Source organism: Triturus cristatus, chromosome 5_1 (genome assembly GCF_964204655.1).
Source record: "Triturus cristatus chromosome 5_1, aTriCri1.1, whole genome shotgun sequence".
NCBI lineage: Eukaryota > Metazoa > Chordata > Amphibia > Caudata > Salamandridae > Triturus > Triturus cristatus.
In genome coordinates, this window is record NC_140587.1 from 298194216 (window position 1) to 298215113 (window position 20898).

General features: G+C 45.3%; 1 protein-coding gene across 2 annotated transcripts in view; it reads right to left on the minus strand.

Annotated features, from left to right (window-relative positions):
* Positions 1 to 20898, minus strand: part of FER1L6 (fer-1 like family member 6) — a 974281-nt gene that overhangs the window by 238554 nt on the left and 714829 nt on the right. For both annotated transcript variants that reach the window (XM_085604988.1, XM_085604987.1), the window contains exons 23-25: positions 17332 to 17442; positions 11252 to 11413; positions 8342 to 8531 (exon numbers count right to left, since the gene is read on the minus strand). In XM_085604988.1, the coding sequence (XP_085461114.1) occupies positions 8342 to 8531; positions 11252 to 11413; positions 17332 to 17442 (463 nt within the window). The remainder of the gene's footprint in view (positions 1 to 8341; positions 8532 to 11251; positions 11414 to 17331; positions 17443 to 20898) is intronic.

Genomic DNA, 20898 nt, shown 5'->3' on the forward strand with positions numbered 1-20898 from the left:
CATGCAACACATCTTGTACACTGATTTACACGCTTGCATGATTTTTTTTCAATCTGTATGTTATGTAAATCGCTCTGACACTGCATAGGGATGTGTAGCATTATAAAAGAAAGTAAAATAGTGCTATTTAAATTGTGTGTAAATACTGGGACCGACCAACACATCTGAGATACTTACAGTTCATGCACTTACATAAAGGGGCCTAACAAAGTCAAAAGCATGCCTCTCTTAAGTACCTGTGAAGAGATAACCAGCTGTGTGCTTTTGTTTCCCTCCGTTGTATTTACATTTAAATGTGAAGTTCCAGGCCACTCGATCAAAAGGAGGCCTAAATGCCCCTTAACTTGCCCTTTATCGTTGTTCCAGCTGGAGATAAATATGAAAAAAACCTTGCTGCCTGCACGTTGCTGCTGGGAATGAAAAGCAGACAATGTGCAGGTGCTGCTGAACTTGTCTAGGAGTCTGAAAATTACACCTGGACAAGTTCAGCATATTTCTGTGGGGCCAACTTCTTGGCAGGGTGGACAGCGTTCACCCTGTGAAAATTATGGGTGGACGCTGTGCACCCCGGAATTGTGCCCTGGTTGGTGTCTTTCAGTGGCTGCATGGTTGTTTCAGTCCGAGTCCTGGCGATTCACAAATAGAAACTTACCTAGACTTTTACTTGCTCATCTACTAATGTAACAGACAGGCTAAAACCCTGAGTAGGAACCAAATGGCTATCTATACATCATCCTGAGCAGTAGTTAATGCAAAATTAATTCACACAAGCTTTTGGATTTTGGAGTGTATTTTTATCCAAGGCGAGGGGTTAGTCGACCAGTGGCTCTGACAATTTCTTTTGGTCATAGAAGTCAAGGTGTTTGAAAGAATGACAAGCTGGGACGTGTGCAAGCCTTGCAGTTCTTTACTTGACACATTATTATTATTTTACTGTTCTTGTAGACTTTTAACACTGTTGGTTACCATGAAAGTAATGTGAAAACAAAATCGCAGAAAAATGTAATGTTTCTGGTTTCTTCTGAATATTCAAGGAGTGCCGCAGCGCTGGAGCAGTTTGTCCCGGGTCTTGGATAGAGTTGAACATGCTCCCATGGCTCCTACAGCTGTGTTTGAGGATTGTGATGATAATGCGTCGCCCCTCCCTGTTTTTTAGCTTTGGGCCCCCGGGCAGGCTGTGCACCATGTGTGTTCTGAGGCTGCTATGAAGGAGAGATGCACTATTAAAAGCTGTTTTTGGGTCCCAGGAGCACACGTTTTTTCATTCCCTGGAGTTGGTTGCTAGTGCTTAAAGTAATGACAGGGCGCGACACCTGGTTGTTGCCTTTGGGCCACCAGAGTGGGCTTTGTATCTGGTCTGTGTTGGCAAGGTGGAGCTGACTGACCCCTTTGTGCTGCGTTTAGTTCTAAGGGCACACAGTGAGTCATTCCCTGTGAATAATTAATTTGCTGTTTTTGAAAGACAAAGAATCACAGGCTTGACACTGTTACATTGGTTTTGGGTCCCCAGACCACATCACGTTTGTGCAGGTCCCCACTGCTTTAATGGAGGGACCATGATGTATGGTCATTTAATGTAAATGTGATGTATTTGTATAGCGCGCAGCTACCCGGAGGCATCCTTGGCGCTTGTACTCATACCGCTGTGGAACCCTTCCTGGTTTTTCCTATGAGATGTCCACTCCTGGGCACCCCAAGGTGAAAGCCAGGCATCATTTGCGCTGTGGGGGCCGTTGTGGAGATTAAGCAAGCTATTGCCCAGAGTTGCAGAGTGGGTGGGACCCATGATCAGAATAGGCACCAAGGCGAGAATTATCGGGTCCGGGGAAATTGAGCCCAAGAGCCGCCGAGGCGGGAATTGAACCCTGGTCCAGGCCAGACCTCTGCATCAGGGTCTGCCGCTCTAACCATTGAGCCACACTTCTCCACTGTCAGCTGTAGATGATGGATCCCTGAACAGTGTCATGTATGTGCATGTTTGCATTGTGCTGAGGGGATTACCAGGTAATTGTTTACGCAGCTCTCTGAAGGATGGCACATGCGGTTTTTCTGAGTCCCCAGATGGATCATGCAGTCTGTGTATTCTCTTTTGTACTGCCAGTCACTGGTCTATTCAACTGTGTAGCCTTGGACCGCGTCATGTATGTGCATGTGATTTGCTTGATCGAGGTAACTATTAGCGGCAATACTATGTGTCTCTCGGACCTCTTTCAAGTGCTCGCCCTCCTTTTTCCCCAGCACCCCCCCCCCGCCTCTCCAGGGGCGGCAATCTGAGGGATAGCCCCGGGCGCCACAAGCTCTAGCTACGCCTCTGCTGCACTTCCTTCCCCTGGAGCTTCTTGGCTGGAGTGAGGCAGAAGCGGTGGTAGCCCATTGGCATCGCAGCCTTAGGCGGTACTACCCTAAGTAGATGCCTTGTCTTAGCATCCTTGGCACATGTCCAAAGTTGCTGCCATTGAGAGGGGAGGCAACATACCAGCTAGGGAGTGATTATTAGGGCCTCATTCAATGTCTTCATTGGGCAAGTGTGCTGACTGCATCCTGAGGTCAGGGGAACCAAGCTGTGGCCCACTCACATCTCACACAAGTGACACGGCTCATCAGGCTTCCTGGTGTACACACCCTGTGCACAATTGTGCTGTATCTGCATGGGCTATTTAACAGGAAATGCATGAGAAGGAATATTTGTCCAATGGCACAAGTGCGAAGGGCAAAGTGCAAAGGGCAGTCGCCATTCCTATTTATTTACAGTGTCAGGCCTAGAACTCACGCCTTGGGTGAAGTTAAAAACACACATGCGTGTCAATATTAGGGGAAATCAGCGTAATCTGATTTCTCATAATTACGCAAAATTTGGGGTATATTGTGCAAAATAAAGGGTAATTCACAAAATGCTAATTTGTCCTCGAACGCTATATTTTAGTGTGAACGCTTCATTGCTTCAAGTTTTGACACAAGAAGAACGCATTTGTTGTTGCTAAAAAAACAAGTGTGTTCTGGCCGTTAGTGTGGTTCCTGAGTGCTCACAGTAAACTATTGCCACAAAAGACACAACGTCACTGGCGTAGCTAGGGGGGGGCGAGGGGGGCGGTCCGCCCCAGGCGGCACAATTTTGGGGGTGGCCGCGCGGCACTGGTCGCCTGTTGCGGCCGTGGCGGCCTTTATAATTTATTTTGGTACACTCACTGTGTCCCCAAATAAATTATAACGGATGCCGCGGCCGCAACCGATCACCAGTGCCGCGCGCGCGGGCGCGACCCAGTTTGAAAGTGTGCGCTGAGCGCACTTAGCACTTACCAGCCTCCAGGGCCGTCAATCACTCTTGTAGCGCGAGCGCTACCAATGACGGCCCTGGGCAACGTAAAAAAAAAACATGAATTTAGTTTGGCCAGCCCTGCCCTCGCGATGAGAACGGCGTAGCAGTGATGCGTCACGCGCTTCACGCTACGCGCTCTCGCGCTCATTCTGGCCTGGGGGCAGTCTGCTGATATCTGGGTGATGTGATGGCGCTGGAGACAGGTCTGGCGGCTAAAGAAGTTCGAACCAACCTCGCCCCTGCCTGCCATAGAGACCCTGGAAGTGGAACGAGTCACGAGTGAGGTAAGAGAAGAGTTTTCTTACAGGGCTTTAAGTGTGATGAAAAAACTAGGGGGGGGGGTGTCTCACAAAGGGGGGTGGCCGATTTAATTAAGGACGTGGCTTTAAAACACTTACCCTTAGCATAGTGTGCCGCCTGACTTGTATTTTGCTGTTTGTCATTGCATTCAGCTATGTGATACAAGAAGTAACACCATACCTACAACCATATTGCCAGCACTCCCTTCTTTGATAACCGTTGCTGGCATATTTTTCAGTTTTTTCCCCATGCATAGAGCGAAAGAAAAAAAACAGACTGGTAGTTTGCAAACTACTGGGGGTCTCTCTTGCCATCTCAATAGAGGACGCACTCTTACTACGTCATCACAAGGCCTTTCCCCCTCTACCTTTGCTTCTGCCTCCCTTAGGTGGGTGCTGCTTCTCTCTGCATAGTGGGCTGTTATCAGGACTTCCACAAAGCATGTGAACAGTGTGATCACCAATACAAAAGTCTTCACTGGCTATTCGCACAACAGCTGTTTTCTAAGTTTTGGTCGTAAACCTGGAGGACAACTAGATTTTTAAATATATATATATATTTATTTATTTTCTTTTATTCCCAGTGATGCTTTGGATAAAGTAGCCCCAAGAGAAATCTTGTCATAGCTTCAGAACGAGCCATTTTGTGTTTTCAGACAGATATCGAGTTGTGAGAAATCTGGCATGGGAGGTGGGGTACAGGCAGCCACAGTCTCTTGTACCCAGAGGGAGTTGTGCTGTGGATGCCTACATGTTGCCGCCCTTCAGATATTTACATGCTCCCCAGAGATCTGAAGCAGAGCACACTTCTTTCACTTATTCCAGAAATAGGGATGCTCTAGTTTGTATCATTGCTGCTTTCGGATCATCGCTGCAATTACTGCCCAAGTGATGAATAATGTAAATAAAACTGATTCATTTTTATTTTTTTGATACCTACGACCAGGCCCGGTTCTAGAGGGTGGGCCAGGCCCACCCAAGGATTGCCCTGGCCCACCCTAGGCCATTGTGAACTGGAAAATGAGCGTTTTTCATGATAATCCGATGATCCGAATGTCTCACAGTGTCTTGAAGCCCCATTGTGCCCTGCTGCTCTCTTTTTGAATTGCAAGCGCAGCAACATTGTGGTATTATCACCAGGGCTTTAAGTGGAAGCTTTTTCAATATTATATGTAACAAGCCATAGTTGCAGCTTAGTTATCTTATGCAACTAATAACCATTGACAAAGCCAATAGTCCTGACTTGTTGTAGGCTAGAATAGTAGTATGGAAGGTTAATATGCCTGCAAAGCACATCATGTAATATGCAGATGACAGATTTTTTTTTATGTAGTTGGGTAAGGTTACTGCTTTGAACACCGATCCTTTTGTTACTTGCAGTTCATACATAGTAAACCTTTTAATATAGCACAGTGAGCTATTTAGGATATGTGACTGCTACAACTTTTAACCCTCACTGACTCATGCAACACATCTTGTACACTGATTTACACGCTTGCATGATTTTTTTTCAATCTGTATGTTATGTAAATCGCTCTGACACTGCATAGGGATGTGTAGCATTATAAAAGAAAGTAAAATAGTGCTATTTAAATTGTGTGTAAATACTGGGACCGACCAACACATCTGAGATACTTACAGTTCATGCACTTACATAAAGGGGCCTAACAAAGTCAAAAGCATGCCTCTCTTAAGTACCTGTGAAGAGATAACCAGCTGTGTGCTTTTGTTTCCCTCCGTTGTATTTACATTTAAATGTGAAGTTCCAGGCCACTCGATCAAAAGGAGGCCTAAAGGCCCCTTAACTTGCCCTTTATCGTTGTTCCAGCTGGAGATAAATATGAAAAAAAAACCTTGCTGCCTGCACGTTGCTGCTGGGAATGAAAAGCAGACAATGTGCAGGTGCTGCTGAACTTGTCTAGGAGTCTGAAAATTACACCTGGACAAGTTCAGCATATTTCTGTGGGGCCAACTTCTTGGCAGGGTGGACAGCGTTCACCCTGTGAAAATTATGGGTGGACGCTGTGCACCCCGGAATTGTGCCCTGGTTGGTGTCTTTCAGTGGCTGCATGGTTGTTTCAGTCCGAGTCCTGGCGATTCACAAATAGAAACTTACCTAGACTTTTACTTGCTCATCTACTAATGTAACAGACAGGCTAAAACCCTGAGTAGGAACCAAATGGCTATCTATACATCATCCTGAGCAGTAGTTAATGCAAAATTAATTCACACAAGCTTTTGGATTTTGTAGTGTATTTTTATCCAAGGCGAGGGGTTAGTCGACCAGTGGCTCTGACAATTTCTTTTGGTCATAGAAGTCAAGGTGTTTGAAAGAATGACAAGCTGGGACGTGTGCAAGCCTTGCAGTTCTTTACTTGACACATTATTATTATTTTACTGTTCTTGTAGACTTTTAACACTGTTGGTTACCATGAAAGTAATGTGAAAACAAAATCGCAGAAAAATGTAATGTTTCTGGTTTCTTCTGAATATTCAAGGAGTGCCGCAGCGCTGGAGCAGTTTGTCCCGGGTCTTGGATAGAGTTGAACATGCTCCCATGGCTCCTACAGCTGTGTTTGAGGATTGTGATGATAATGCGTCGCCCCTCCCTGTTTTTTAGCTTTGGGCCCCCGGGCAGGCTGTGCACCATGTGTGTTCTGAGGCTGCTATGAAGGAGAGATGCACTATTAAAAGCTGTTTTTGGGTCCCAGGAGCACACGTTTTTTCATTCCCTGGAGTTGGTTGCTAGTGCTTAAAGTAATGACAGGGCGCGACACCTGGTTGTTGCCTTTGGGCCACCAGAGTGGGCTTTGTATCTGGTCTGTGTTGGCAAGGTGGAGCTGACTGACCCCTTTGTGCTGCGTTTAGTTCTAAGGGCACACAGTGAGTCATTCCCTGTGAATAATTAATTTGCTGTTTTTGAAAGACAAAGAATCACAGGCTTGACACTGTTACATTGGTTTTGGGTCCCCAGACCACATCACGTTTGTGCAGGTCCCCACTGCTTTAATGGAGGGACCATGATGTATGGTCATTTAATGTAAATGTGATGTATTTGTATAGCGCGCAGCTACCCGGAGGCATCCTTGGCGCTTGTACTCATACCGCTGTGGAACCCTTCCTGGTTTTTCCTATGAGATGTCCACTCCTGGGCACCCCAAGGTGAAAGCCAGGCATCATTTGCACTGTGGGGGCCGTTGTGGAGATTAAGCAAGCTATTGCCCAGAGTTGCAGAGTGGGTGGGACCCATGATCAGAATAGGCACCAAGGCGAGAATTATCGGGTCCGGGGAAATTGAGCCCAAGAGCCGCCGAGGCGGGAATTGAACCCTGGTCCAGGCCAGACCTCTGCATCAGGGTCTGCCGCTCTAACCATTGAGCCACACTTCTCCACTGTCAGCTGTAGATGATGGATCCCTGAACAGTGTCATGTATGTGCATGTTTGCATTGTGCTGAGGGGATTACCAGGTAATTGTTTACGCAGCTCTCTGAAGGATGGCACATGCGGTTTTTCTGAGTCCCCAGATGGATCATGCAGTCTGTGTATTCTCTTTTGTACTGCCAGTCACTGGTCTATTCAACTGTGTAGCCTTGGACCGCGTCATGTATGTGCATGTGATTTGCTTGATCGAGGTAACTATTAGCGGCAATACTATGTGTCTCTCGGACCTCTTTCAAGTGCTCGCCCTCCTTTTTCCCCAGCACCCCCCCCCGCCTCTCCAGGGGCGGCAATCTGAGGGATAGCCCCGGGCGCCACAAGCTCTAGCTACGCCTCTGCTCGGGCACCTTCGACCGGATTCACAAAGCTTAAGCTACAGATATAAATGCCAGAAATCTGCTCTGAAAGGATTTAGGTTTATGTTTGGAACAAGTATTGGACTTTTATGGAATTCACTAAGTATGCCAGACGCGCTCATGAAAATCTGTGGCAATCGCTGGAACGCCTGAATATTGTTATGAGTAAAGTTTACTCCAGAGGTCATACTACAGATACGGCGCACTGTCCCACTGTGTTACGTGGCACACACTGTCCCACTGTGTTACGTGGCACAGCAATTGTGCTGTCCCGCGCCTGTACTGGGGACAGAACATTGGTGAAAGGCGGCCCGGCTGTTTGAAGCACCATCACTGTGATATTTATAAGGCTTGAAACAAACCCAAATTGTCGAGTGCTTACAAAACTTAGACCACTTTCCTAAATTGCAAAACATTATTTATGGGAGGACTGTTACACTGTTTACAGGCTTATAGGTGAGAAGGCTCCACCCTGCAGAGAATGAATTAATGTACTCCTTTACATACTCCTATTTGCCTCTGCAAATTGGTGCCAAAACATCTAAAATGGGAATATTCAGAGAGTATACAAGGAGTACAAATAGAAAGGTCTGTGCCCTCTTTGCACTTTTGCTAATAGGGAGCTGGATATTTCGGGGCCAATGGACAAACGCAAGTAAGAGATAAATAAAAGAGTACTCTTGTAATATTGCTTCCGGTAAATAAATGCTTACGTCAATCAGGCCCATTCCATTGCGAGAAGGGTCAAAAAGCTTCTTCTTCTGGGAACAGAGTTTTATCACATGATTCTCCATTGTAACACTTTTTTCCAAATATGGCCTTCTTCAGGATGAAACAGAAACAATTGTGTGAAATCTACTCGGTGCTGATCACGCTCAGAAGACATTTTGGATACATGGTCTATAGTGTATGGTTTTATAGATGTCCTTACCTTTCACATCCCCCACAGAGGTCCCTTCTTGCCCTTTCGCCGCCGGCGCTGGAAGCTCCTTGGGTTTATATATAAATTGTTTCAGACAGTTGATAGTGTGAGTCCCAACAAGAGTACTGCGACCAAAGGCCCTCCAGTCGACCACACAGATACTAAGGGGTGGGTGCAGCAGTTCATTTTCTGGTAATTCCTACGGAGGAGTGAAAAATAGATTGTAACAAATTAGAATGCAGGGTACAGCCTGGTCTGCACCGTTTTTCATCCTATGTTATCAAAGTGAAGATTTTTTTTGTATAACTGACCAAACATATATGGGCATACAGGCATTAACACAGTATTATTAAAAATTCTTCAATGACTTACAAATATTGCATCAGCAAGGAAAGTATGATATATTTTCTACTGTAGTTGACATTACATTAGATGTTGTACATTAAGGGGCCGATTCCGATCCTGTAATTTTTTTTTCCCGTACGACTCGTATCCGTATTTTTTTATGTACGAATCGCACAAGTACCGTACAAACGGTGAAGTACTATTCGTACGGGAAAAATACATACGAATCGCCTCGGGAAAGTCTACGAGACGTCCCCGGACAGTTTTACGTACGAGTCGTAAAACTGAAGTCCGAGCGCACAAGTCCGATCCGTACCGGCATTCCGAATGCACAAGCGTATGGAAAACGTCCTGTACGGAGCGAACTGTGTACAACCCCTACCACGGGTACACTTGTGCCCGGGGTACGAGTCGTACGCCCCCCCACCCCAGCCCCGTATGTACACGCCGTACCCTCAGCCCCATATGTACGCGCCGTACCCCCACCCCAGCCCTGTATGTATGCGCCGTACCCCCAGCCCAGCCCCGTATGTATGCGCCGTACCCCCACCCCAGCCCCTTATGTACGCGCCGTACCCCCACCCCAGCCCCGTATGTATGCGCCGTACCCCCAGCCCTGTATGTACGTGCCATACCCCCAACCCAGCCCCGTATGTACGCGCCGTACCCCCACCCCAGCCCCGTATGTACGCGCCGTACCCCCACCCCTGCCCTGTATGTACGCGCCGTACCGCCAGCCCCGTTTGTACGCGCTGGGGGTATTGCGCATACATACGGGGCTGGGGTGGGGGTACGGCGCGTACATACGGGGCTGGTGTGGGGGTATGGCATGTACATACGGGGCTGGGGTGGGGGTATGGCGCGTACATATGGGGCTGGGCTGGGGGTACGGCGCGTACATATGGGGCTGGGCTGGGGGTACGGCGTGTACATACGGGGCTGGGCTGGGGGTACGGCGCGTACATACGGGGCTGGGGTGGGGGTACGGCGCGTACATACGGGGCTGGGCTGGGGGTAGGGCGCGTACATACAGGGCTGGGGTGGGGGTAGGGCTTGTACATACAGGGCTGGGCTGGGGGTACGGCGCGTACATACGGGGCTGGTGTGGGGGTACGGCACGTACATACGGGGCTGGGGTGGGGGGGCCTGTACGACTCGTACCCCTGGGGAATTAGCTTTCACGGCAGTTTTTTGCTCCCGTAAAAAAAGAGCCCTAAGGAGTGTCATAGGGACTGATCGTACTTGCTGGTCCGTAAAACGCGGCCTGTCTCCGTGCGGACGTCGCGTACGCGCTGTCCAGGATCGGAATTGTATGTATTTTTTAGCCGTACGGTGTTTTTTACGATTCGTACGGAAATGGTATTTCTGTACGAATCGTACTTGCTGGTTTGTACAGTGGAATTCCCGGGTACGAGTCATACGGAGAAAACGCTCTGTACGACCATTTGTACCCGGGTTTTATAGGACTGGAATCGGCACGTAGATGTTTTCCAACATGTTATTATGGGTCATAGTGCTACTGCAGTGGCAGCTCGCCGAGGTAGTGCTGCGGGGCGGTAGGCATGGTGGGGGAGGGGCAGGGTGGGGGGGTACTGGACTCGGACAAACGACAAACAGAATTCAGAGTTAGGCTTACTCTGAGTTCTGTCCGTCGTATGTCTGAGTCCGCTAGACCCCCACCCGCCCCTCCCCACCCCGCCTACCGCAGCACTCCCTTGGCGAGCCGCCACTGTGCTACTGTTAGCAGCCATCATCTATGTTCTTGATAGCCACACCATGCCACTGTGGGCAGCTAAGTGCTGCCCTACATACTGACACCTCGTTTCAATGACAGGCACTGCATTGACTCTTTAATATTAAAAAATTGCATTGACTGCCAGAAGATGCCTTCCATATTCCAACACCCAAAAACTATAAGTCTTTTGACACCCTTCTTAACAATGCACCGTCTGCCATCAGGCATCATTGTTACTGCCACACCTGCGCAGTGTCAGCGATCAGGAATCCTTAACGTCACACCCTCCTACCAACCGTTGCCCTACTCCGACTGTCAATCAACAAACAACACTTCTTTGCCTGAAACAGCTGTAAAGTCTAGTTGTAAACATGGACGTCATTTGGCTTTCCCTTTGCTACCCCTAGCACAGTCTTTGCGACTTCTGGCCTCACAGGTGGCAAATTCAGTGCCCGGAATCAGGGGCAGATGGGGCTCCACTCTCTTTATTTTATGTAAATTTTTTATTACACTGAAAGTGAATCAATGAAATATATTGGTCACTAATAGTGTTATAAAAATACGCTGGAATATGCTCTTCCCCATGGCAGCCGAGATAAGTATAAAAAGCTTTTAAATGTATGTTGTGTGCATGCTTGCAGGTCAGAGTATATTTATGTGTGAGAGAGTGTAGGTCTGTGAATTTGTGTGTATGAGTGAAAGTGGAGGTCAAAGGGCGTGTGATGTAACTTCCGCTACCCCTGGCATTTCAGTGAACTGACGTCCATGGTTGTAAAGTATCAGGCGTACAATAAGACCACCACAGATTGACAAACAAGACAGTGGAGTGAAATACGCACCACTTCAAACCAGTCAGCGAGTACATTGAAGTTGGGATTTGTTTTGTAGCTCGGAATGACGCAAGACTTCACCCCCTTTCCAGCACACTCTACGTTAACCTGAGGGCGGTCCACTGAGAGAAGCTGGACTTTCTTAAATTCACGAACACCCCAAAATAGAACCTAGAAAGAAAACAAAGTTTAGTAAAAATACAAGCTTTGTGCTTTTCGATGCTCGTGGGAAATGGCAGTAAAACATTAACAAGCCCTGTAAAACATGTCAGTCCATCTGGGCGTCCAACTAGTACTGACAATGAAACACTCATTTTCAAGACTGACTAGAATGTTCAAATATGATGTTTGTTTTTTAATGATTTATGTTCCATTATTTAACATCTGATCCATAGATTTTTAGAAGTGCCATGAGAGTTTCATGGCTACTTAGTAAAATCAGGTTCTTGGCTAGAGAACTCAACTACGCGTTATAATTAGCAGGTGAAGCATGCTGGAGTTGATGGAGGCTGGACATCTTTGGAGGCAAGCACGATGCTTTCAGCAGGTGAAGAGCTCACCACGGTTGCTGTGGGATTATATTGATTAGCTTTTTACTGGCTGTGAAAATTATATAATTTACACTAGTTCATTTTCCATAATGTTCTGACATGAAATGCGTTAACTCAAGACCAGGGTAATCTTCTTAAAACAATATTTTGAGGCGGTGGTAGTTATTTGACAATAACTATTATTTTATCAGTGTACTCAAAAGCTGTGAGATATGTCCTGTCGCATGTATGAGTTGAGGGCTTCTTAGACTGTGCTTAGATTTCGGCTAAGACAAGAAAACCAGTGGCATATTATCTAATAATGGCGATAATGATCGCCAACCCCAAGTATCGGCATTTTTTATATCGCATCCTTTACCGGATACTTTTCGCATTGTTATCAACGTATTATCAACATGTTGGTAATATGCGATAGTGTCCGGGAAAGGACACGAAAACTCCCGCTAAGAGGCGATAAGTATTAATGCGATGCTTTGCCTTCGGCAGAATGCGTTAGCGGCATTTATATTGCAGCTAACGCCCATGGAGTGCCTGCAAACCCCCCTTTCCTGGTCCATTGAGCGATATCTGCCTCGCCCTCTGCAAGGCACACACCTGTGAATACAGTACAGTATACAGTACAATGTACAAAGTACAGATTACAGTACAGTGAATGTTGGACACCGGCACCTTCTGGGACATGAGCAGAAATAATTGCACTTTCCACATGCTAAGAGGCTAAGGGGCTAATGCTAAGGGGCTAATAATGCAGCATGAGGATTAACTTTTTGGTGTCTATGGCTCTTCAGAACGAGATCAGGGCTATTCTCCCTTATCTTCCGCCATGTAAGTCAGATTTTTTTCAGGTGTTAAATTCCTGCGTTGATGGGGGCTTAGCGCGAGTTTTTTTATCGCGGGACATCTTTGGTAATAGTGCGAAGTCAGTGGCGGCTGGTGACATTTTAAAGTCGTGGGGCATAAACGTTTGTGATGAATGGCAAGTGGTGAGTGAGCACTGGGAGCCCGACCGTCATAAGGGAGGTCCCCCCCCTCCGAGAAAAAATTGAAAAAATAGTGTGCAAATGGTGCATTTTCAAGCATCTTTGAGAAAGCAGGAAGGTTAATAAAGCAATTGCGAAAGTGCAGTTACAGAATCAATAAAGAGATTACATGTGCTAATGATGTCGGCAGCTGCTTATTCATTATAACCACTGAACTTCAGAACTGACTTTGAGATAACAATGATGAGTACCTTACATATTTCTTTATTTGTTGATATAACTTTAAAAATGAAATATACTGATGCTTCGTTCTTGCTTGGAATAAAATTGAGTGCAAAGTGGCCAGAATAATGCTAAGTAATTAGAAGTGAAACAATTGGGTTGCAATTTTTTACACCAGCTCACAAATCCCATTTTGATGTCAGATAGGTGAAGCCTGCTAACTATCTTCTAAAGATAATGTAAAGTGTACTAATAGCAATGTTTTAATGTTTAGTATTGCAGTTTGTTTTCCTCTTCATCATCAATCGATTCCTTAAGCAAAAGCATCACATGTGCAATCTAATTAGTCTACAAGTAACCTGCTCCATTCTGAAAAGATATTATTATCGATTTTTTAAAGTGCCATGTTTATACATAAAATACAATCAAAACTTTGAATAATCGTAGCTATATTAATAAAATGTGTCACCCTGCATTCCCTCTGCCAAGAGTAAAAGTATGAGGTAAACTGAACTGCATGGAAACTTGAAACATTATACTTGAATGTTCCGGAAATAGTTCCTCTCTGAGCGACCACTTGGGTTTGATTTAAATCCAGGTGCCAACAGCTTTGTGCAGCAGGTACGGAGCCCATTTCGGCTGAATGTGCTCCGCTGCAGTAATCTGTTCACAATCAGATTCAAATAAAAGCAAATTGGTCCCACGGACAGAACCTATTTCCGTAACTTTAAGTATATTGATCAGATTGACATTCTTGGGGGTGACGAGAGCACGGGTTCTGAAGACCCACTCACGAAGATCAGTATTTTAATTTTAAAATGCCACCACAGGTCGGAGATAAATTCTAGTAGTCAAGCAAGCAGCAAGATGGGGAATTCGAACTCCAGCTTGTGACGTATATACTATATTCCTGCAGCGGCGGCCGGCATGCTCGAGGAGGGGGGGGAGGGGGATCGCAGCCCACGGGTGGGGAACGATTAACGAATAAAACTAAATTAATTAAACTCAGTGAAGATAGTTGTCGTTTTATTGGCATTACTTAATCAGCTTCCATTTCAATACACTGAGCATGCAGTTCAAAAGATCTCTTCAATTTCAAAGCAGCCTCTGTCTGAGAAATTAAGTTCTGGTACCTGTGGGAACAGAAACGCAAGTCATAGGTACCTGCTCTGCCTATGGCGGAGCTTAAAAGTTAGTGTTGTTGTGTAATAAACGCATCAATGGCGGCCGGCATGCTCGAGGGGAGGATCGCGGCCCGTGGGTGGGGAACGAATAAAACCAGTCGCGGCTCGCGAGGGGAGAAGAGCCAGAGGGGATGTCGTGTCGCGCGGGGGAGGGAGTTTTAAAATAATTAAAACCGTGTCGCGCGGGGGAGGGAGTTTTAAAATAATAAAAATCAATCCTACCTGACCAGGTCTGCGCCGACGGCCTCGGGTCCGTTCTGGCGCCAACACCAACAGTGGAACAGCCGCATCACTGCTGGGAAGTTGGATATAAGTAGCAAACCCTTCTAAGCCAATCAGAGCAGGCGTAGGGCAATGTTACGCTTTGCCCGCCTGCCCATTAGGAGACCGAGGTTCGCTCTCCTAATGGGCATGCGCCAGCCTGAGCAGGCACCAGTGCGCATGACTGGGCACGGTGCAAAAATTCGCCACCATCCCCACTCATGCGCACTTGTGCTTGTGCTTGCCTGCCCCTGACAATCATGACTGTCAGTCAACATGACGCCAGACCGGAGACCGCCCACCCCCTTCAGACTCTGAAGGAGGTGGGCGGTCCGACGTCTGACTCATGCTGACTGACAGTCATGATTGTCAATGTCAGTTCTAACTTCTCCCTCGGAGCCGCTGCGGGCTGCGGCTGAACTTCAATAAATCAGTTAAAACTAAGAGTTACGGTGCGGGCGCGGGCGGGGGGGCAACGCCCCAACGCCCACAATGGACGCACCGCCACTGTGCGAAGTGGGGTTAGCAGCTTTTCCCGTATAATATTTGTAAGGAACGCCTACCTTGCATGTCATTAGCGATAAATATCACTGGCATGCAAGGCGATAGAAAAAATGGTTGCTATCACACGAAAACTAGCGCTAGCATCGGTTTGCGCGAGCTTGATAATAGCGCGATTAAAAATAAACGCGTTAGCGGCACAAAAGTGGCGCTAACGCGGCGATAACTCACTTGGGGACATATTATCAAGCCAGGCGATAAGATTATCGCCGCTTTAGCGGCAGAAAACTGCCGCTAAAACGGCGATAATGGGCTTGATAATATGCTCTAGGGAATTCCAATTGAAGCCCATGTTAAATGTCCTTCACATCTAACATGGGCTTCAATTGAAATTCCATAGAGCATATTATCAAGCCCATTATCGGCGTTTTAGCGGCAGTTTTCTGCCGCCAAAGCTGCGAAAATTTTATCGCCTGTCTTCATAATATGCCCCTTGATAATATGCCCCATAATATTTTGGAAACAACAGTCCCTCAAAGCAAGAAATATGTGACGAAAGTGAATATAGAGATACAATGATGTCTATATGTAGCTGTCCCCATGGACAAAATCGTTTAATACAAATTGAATAAAACAAAGACCATACCAGTTGGGCCACATCTAACAGAAAAGAACAGAAACACGAAAAACGAAGGCATTTACAGTGGCCAGAAACACAAATCCTTAATATGGCCAGCAAAATTGTATTACAACACCATAGCACATCATGGTACAAAATAAATGGTTGTGTCAAAGTGCGAGCAGTCGACGACTTTTCGATCCCTTCAAACCAAATAATGGGATCATCTTCAGGGAAATATAAATAGACGCCTGATACTGATGCACTCAATTTGTGTAGCCAAATGATGTGAAGAAAGTATCTTGAGGCCTCTAAAAGGTACAATAAAAACGCTTGAAAACTGTCCCAGTTGGGAGATAGATATCGCGACTGTACGCGGCATGAAGCAAGCAGCGGTACGGGCAGAGGGTACGCTTTAAGAACCCGAGAGCATTCAATGGCAATTCCTTTAGAATGAGGGTTGTGTTCTTCTCGCGTCAAAAGAGAGGTCTTAGGCACCAATGTCTTGACTTTATTATCAAATAAGGGCAATGTTAGTGTAGCTTACCAGTAACTGCATAAAAGCCAAGGTAGTTATGCTAGCAAAATGAGAAAAGCAATTGTGTTTTTCTTCAAAAGTAATAAGTTCTCTCTGAGAAGCCTGTTTCAATTAACAAACACCCTTCAGCCAGTCAGTTAAGGTGAGCTCATTTGAGGTGGACGGGAAATATATTGCAAAAAAACCAACTCCGAATGATTACTAAAGAACTAAGTTCAGGATTTCTAAATTTGAATATCTATCTTTTATGATCAATTTTATATTTTGTCGGCATTTGTTACTTTTTAAGCCTGGCGCCTACAATAATGTGCATTTAGGGGTGTGAGTCCAATGAGACTCTTCCCTCTCTGGGCTCAAACACAGTGGTGATACTCAGTTCGGAGTTCACTGGGGTTTGGGGACCACTTGATCTCTTGGTAATCCAGAAGAGATAGCAAAACATGTTGGGGACACAAGTTGCACAGTTTGTTGTTGACTTTTATCCTTATAGACCTTGGCTGTGTAACTTTTATTTTTTTTGTTTGTTTAGTTTATTTAACTTACTGTTGAGCGAAATTCGAAAAAGATTGATTCTGGACAACCATACATGCATATTTCTGCCATCATGTTCACTTACTAAATATTTTATAAGAGGTAAGTAATTCCCCTCTGGATTAAATTGAATAGATACTATGTTGATGCAAACCTTCATTGCGGTAAGCCCATTACATTATTTTCAAATTGATTGAAAAAGTAAATTAAAACATAGTCCAGATTTTCGCTATATGGAGATATGACTTTTTTTTGGCCAATCACCATCATGTTACAGATCTGTACCATCTCGTGTTCCAAAATAAATTACAGACCCTTTGTTACAAAGTCTAACATTCATAATGTAATGAATTGTGTGTTATAAGCTCCCGTACTGTAGTTTTTATCCATTGGTTTATGCATAATTTATTTATGCTGTTTGTGGCCTATTCTGCTTCCCCGGGTGAGCACTATCGGTTAGTACCCCTGGCTGAAGTGTGTAGTGTAGTGTGTTGATATTGCTTGGGATAGTTTTGCCAGCACACAAGAATTAAATTACCTACATTGTGTAAGGTAGCTAAACAAATGATTTAGTACACAAAATATCTCAACTGAATAATGCCCATCACCTAAAGCATTGTTGATAGACAGGTAAATAGGGCTTACAATCATCCTTTCCACCTGATATCAAGGCAGTGTTAATGGAAACATAATGTCATTTACCTCTACTCTGTATTTACTCAGGACCGGTCGGATGTTGGCTGGAACAGGATAGATTTGGCTAGGGTCTGGAGCATCAATCGGAGGTAAACTCTCAACGCCAGACTCAGGGACCTGTAAAGCATATCAGCCATTAGTACAATGCATTTGGACATGAACGAAACTACTCTATGGTGGTTGTCATAGTTAAATTACATGATGTGTCTTGCTTCTGTTTCATGCTATATTGTTTTGAGTATAGTGTCTTTCCCCTGGACTGTATCAGGTGTGTTGACATTGCTAAGGAAAATGGCACTTATTCGATAAGAGAACATAAACAAATTTACAAAGGGGGGGCAGATGTAGATAGTACTGGTCGCAAAATACTGAATCGACCTACCTCATGAGTATTAATAGGGTACGTCACAAATTGAGAAATACTATGATTCCCAGCACTCACAGGGATAGGCCTGCTGGGGTCAGCATACCACCATGTCTGCGAATGCTTTTAAATAAAACAAAGCGGTACAAAAGGGGGTGGTGATGGACGGAGCATCAGAACCAATCAAACACTCACACCCAGTCAACAGATCTGGGTTTGATCCATCACCGTTCTTTAGCCCACTCTGCCACCCCAGTTCAGACATGGCCAAATGCAAATCAGTCTGACCCTGTGCCTCATGGGAACAGTCCAGCCCGAACTGCCAAGCCATGCCTTCCCTGGACCGGAAACAAGCTTCCTAGGACCCAGGTCTGGTAACTGGGTGTGAGTGTTTGATTGGTTCTGATGCTCCGTCTATCACCACCCCCTTTTGTACCGCTTTGTTCGCCATAAGTTGGCAGGGTATGCTCAGACGTGAGTCCCTTGCTCACTTTGCCACTGGATTCAAGCAAGCCTGGCTGAAGACGGCTGAAATGCCAGAAACCGGTCCTAGGAAGCTTGTTTCCGGTCCAGGGAAGGCATGGCTTGGCAGTTCGGGCTGGACTGTTCCCATGAGGCACAGGGTCAGACTGATTTGCATATGGCCATGTCTGAACTGGGGTGGCAGAGTGGGCTAAAGAACGGTGATGGATCAAACCCAGATCTGGTAACTGGTTGTGAGTGTTTGATTAGTTCTGATGCTCCGTCTATCACCACCCCCTTTTGTACCGCTTTGTTCGCCATAAGTTGGCAGGGTATGCTCAGACGTGAGTCCCTTGCTCACTTTGCCACTGGATTCAAGCAAGCCTGGCTGAAGACGGCTGAAATGCCAGAACCCGGGCCTAGGAAGCTTGTTTCCGGTCCAGGGAAGGCATGGCTTGGCAGTTCGGGCTGGACTGTTCCCATGAGGCACAGGGTCAGACTGATTTGCATATGGCCATGTCTGAACTGGGGTGGCAGAGTGGGCTAAAGAACGGTGATGGATCAAACCCAGATCTGGTAACTGGTTGTGAGTGTTTGATTAGTTCTGATGCTCCGTCTATCACCACCCCCTTTTGTACCGCTTTGTTCGCCATAAGTTGGCAGGGTATGCTCAGACGTGAGTCCCTTGCTCACTTTGCCACTGGATTCAAGCAAGCCTGGCTGAAGACGGCTGAAATGCCAGAAACCGGTCCTAGGAAGCTTGTTTCCGGTCCAGGGAAGGCATGGCTTGGCAGTTCGGGCTGGACTGTTCCCATGAGGCACAGGGTCAGACTGATTTGCATATGGCCATGTCTGAACTGGGGTGGCAGAGTGGGCTAAAGAACGGTGATGGATCAAACCCAGATCTGGTAACTGGTTGTGAGTGTTTGATTAGTTCTGATGCTCCGTCTATCACCACCCCCTTTTGTACCGCTTTAAATAAAACAATCATTTTTTTAAAATGCTGTCTGTTTTTATTAAGGAAAAACATGATGTGTTAAAAAAAAAATAATAATTAAAGTTCATTGAGCCGCTGCCTATTCTTAGAAAATGTGCCCAACCAAATCATTCCGGTTTGAGAATGGGTTCCCACTATATTTGTTTAGTAAGTAAAGAAATAATGTTTTGCGACTGGATTTCTCTCCCAAAACATTAAGACATCCCATTTTAGATTGGTATTCGGAAGAGATGCCCTCAACATGCCCCTTCCAAAAACAGATTTGGCATTAAATCGCAAACCCATATCACGATTTGGTAGCGTGTTAGAAAATCACAATTTGAGCTAATGACAAGCAAAAAAGACTTTTTCTTTGCAAATCTGAGCTTTATGTGAATGCAACATGCCTTCATAAATCTGGACCTCCATCAAAGACTACACAGTAGATCTCATTACTGGTAAATACCTTTTTCTTAAACATTTTAAGGCTCACCCCCTCACATTTACTTACAATTTTTTAACCTCCATTGGTGATTTGTTCTCATAGAGGTACAGCTCTGCCACCACTGCGATACCGATTATTACTGCTCTGCCTTTGCATGTGGAACTAGTCTTCACTCAGTTAATGGCATTATTAGCACTCTCCAAACCCTCAGTGGCAGAACATAGTGCTATATTAGAAAACGTAAGTGTATGAGGGCACGCATTAAAAAATAATGGCGCTAATGAAGCCTATATATTCAGGTATGTGCCCTCAGGTGAAACATTTCAAAATTAGTCCTTCATCTCTCCCTATAGGTGATTTAATTACTTCAATGAAGCATATTCTAAGCACAATAGATATTACACTGAGACCTGTTGTGTTTGATATATATTGTCAACCTTGTAATAGGCCTTTGCCTGTGGTACTGACCCACAGGTCCAGAAATAGGCTCTGAATTTGGGAAACATTCATTGTCCATGTAAAACAATAAACACTAAAAACTCATTTACATTTAAATCATCCTTAAAACGCTCTTTGTGACCTAGCTAAAGTGCCCCAGAGGAGCATAACGTCTTAAGATTTTTTAATGACCTGCATGAATTTAATTTCAGTTTTTGATCTGGTTTAAAAAAGATAAGTATCCACTTCCTACATAAACACCTTCTCAAAATGCTAACACCAGTGGTAGCCTCTGTAGAAGGACAATGTTTCAATGAGGTTCTAGCTTAGTAGCCCTTCTAATAAGGTTCTGTGGTACACCAGTTCACCAGTGCACTTTGCAGCCGAGCCAGGGGAGCAGGGAGCTGGGTTAGGAGAACTTGACATCTATGAGGAATCCATCTACATTTCCTTTAACCCCAATATATTTTGAAAATGTAGGAGACTATTTTCCTTTATAACCCTCATCTGCTTCTACTTAAATGTATAACAGTTTCCTCTGCTTGACATAAAAGTGATAACATGAACAAGGATACACACAGGCCATGCCTATGTTTGTGTCTAATTGTAAGTACACAAGCTTACAATAAATGATACAGGATGGTTGAGGTCACAGAAAATAAATAATGTTGTTTTTTAAAGTGAGCTGAAAGAACATAATCATCTCTCTCTTTATCTCTCACTTTTTTGCTAGTATGTTAGCTGTTGTTAAAGCCTTGGATACATAGGACGCATACAGTGGATCCTTCCTGATAGCCAAGTAAATGTAAGGACATCGTATTATGTCTGCACTTTTGGGTGCAAAAATGTATCAACAGAATGTCAGATTTGTTCTTATAGAGAACCCAG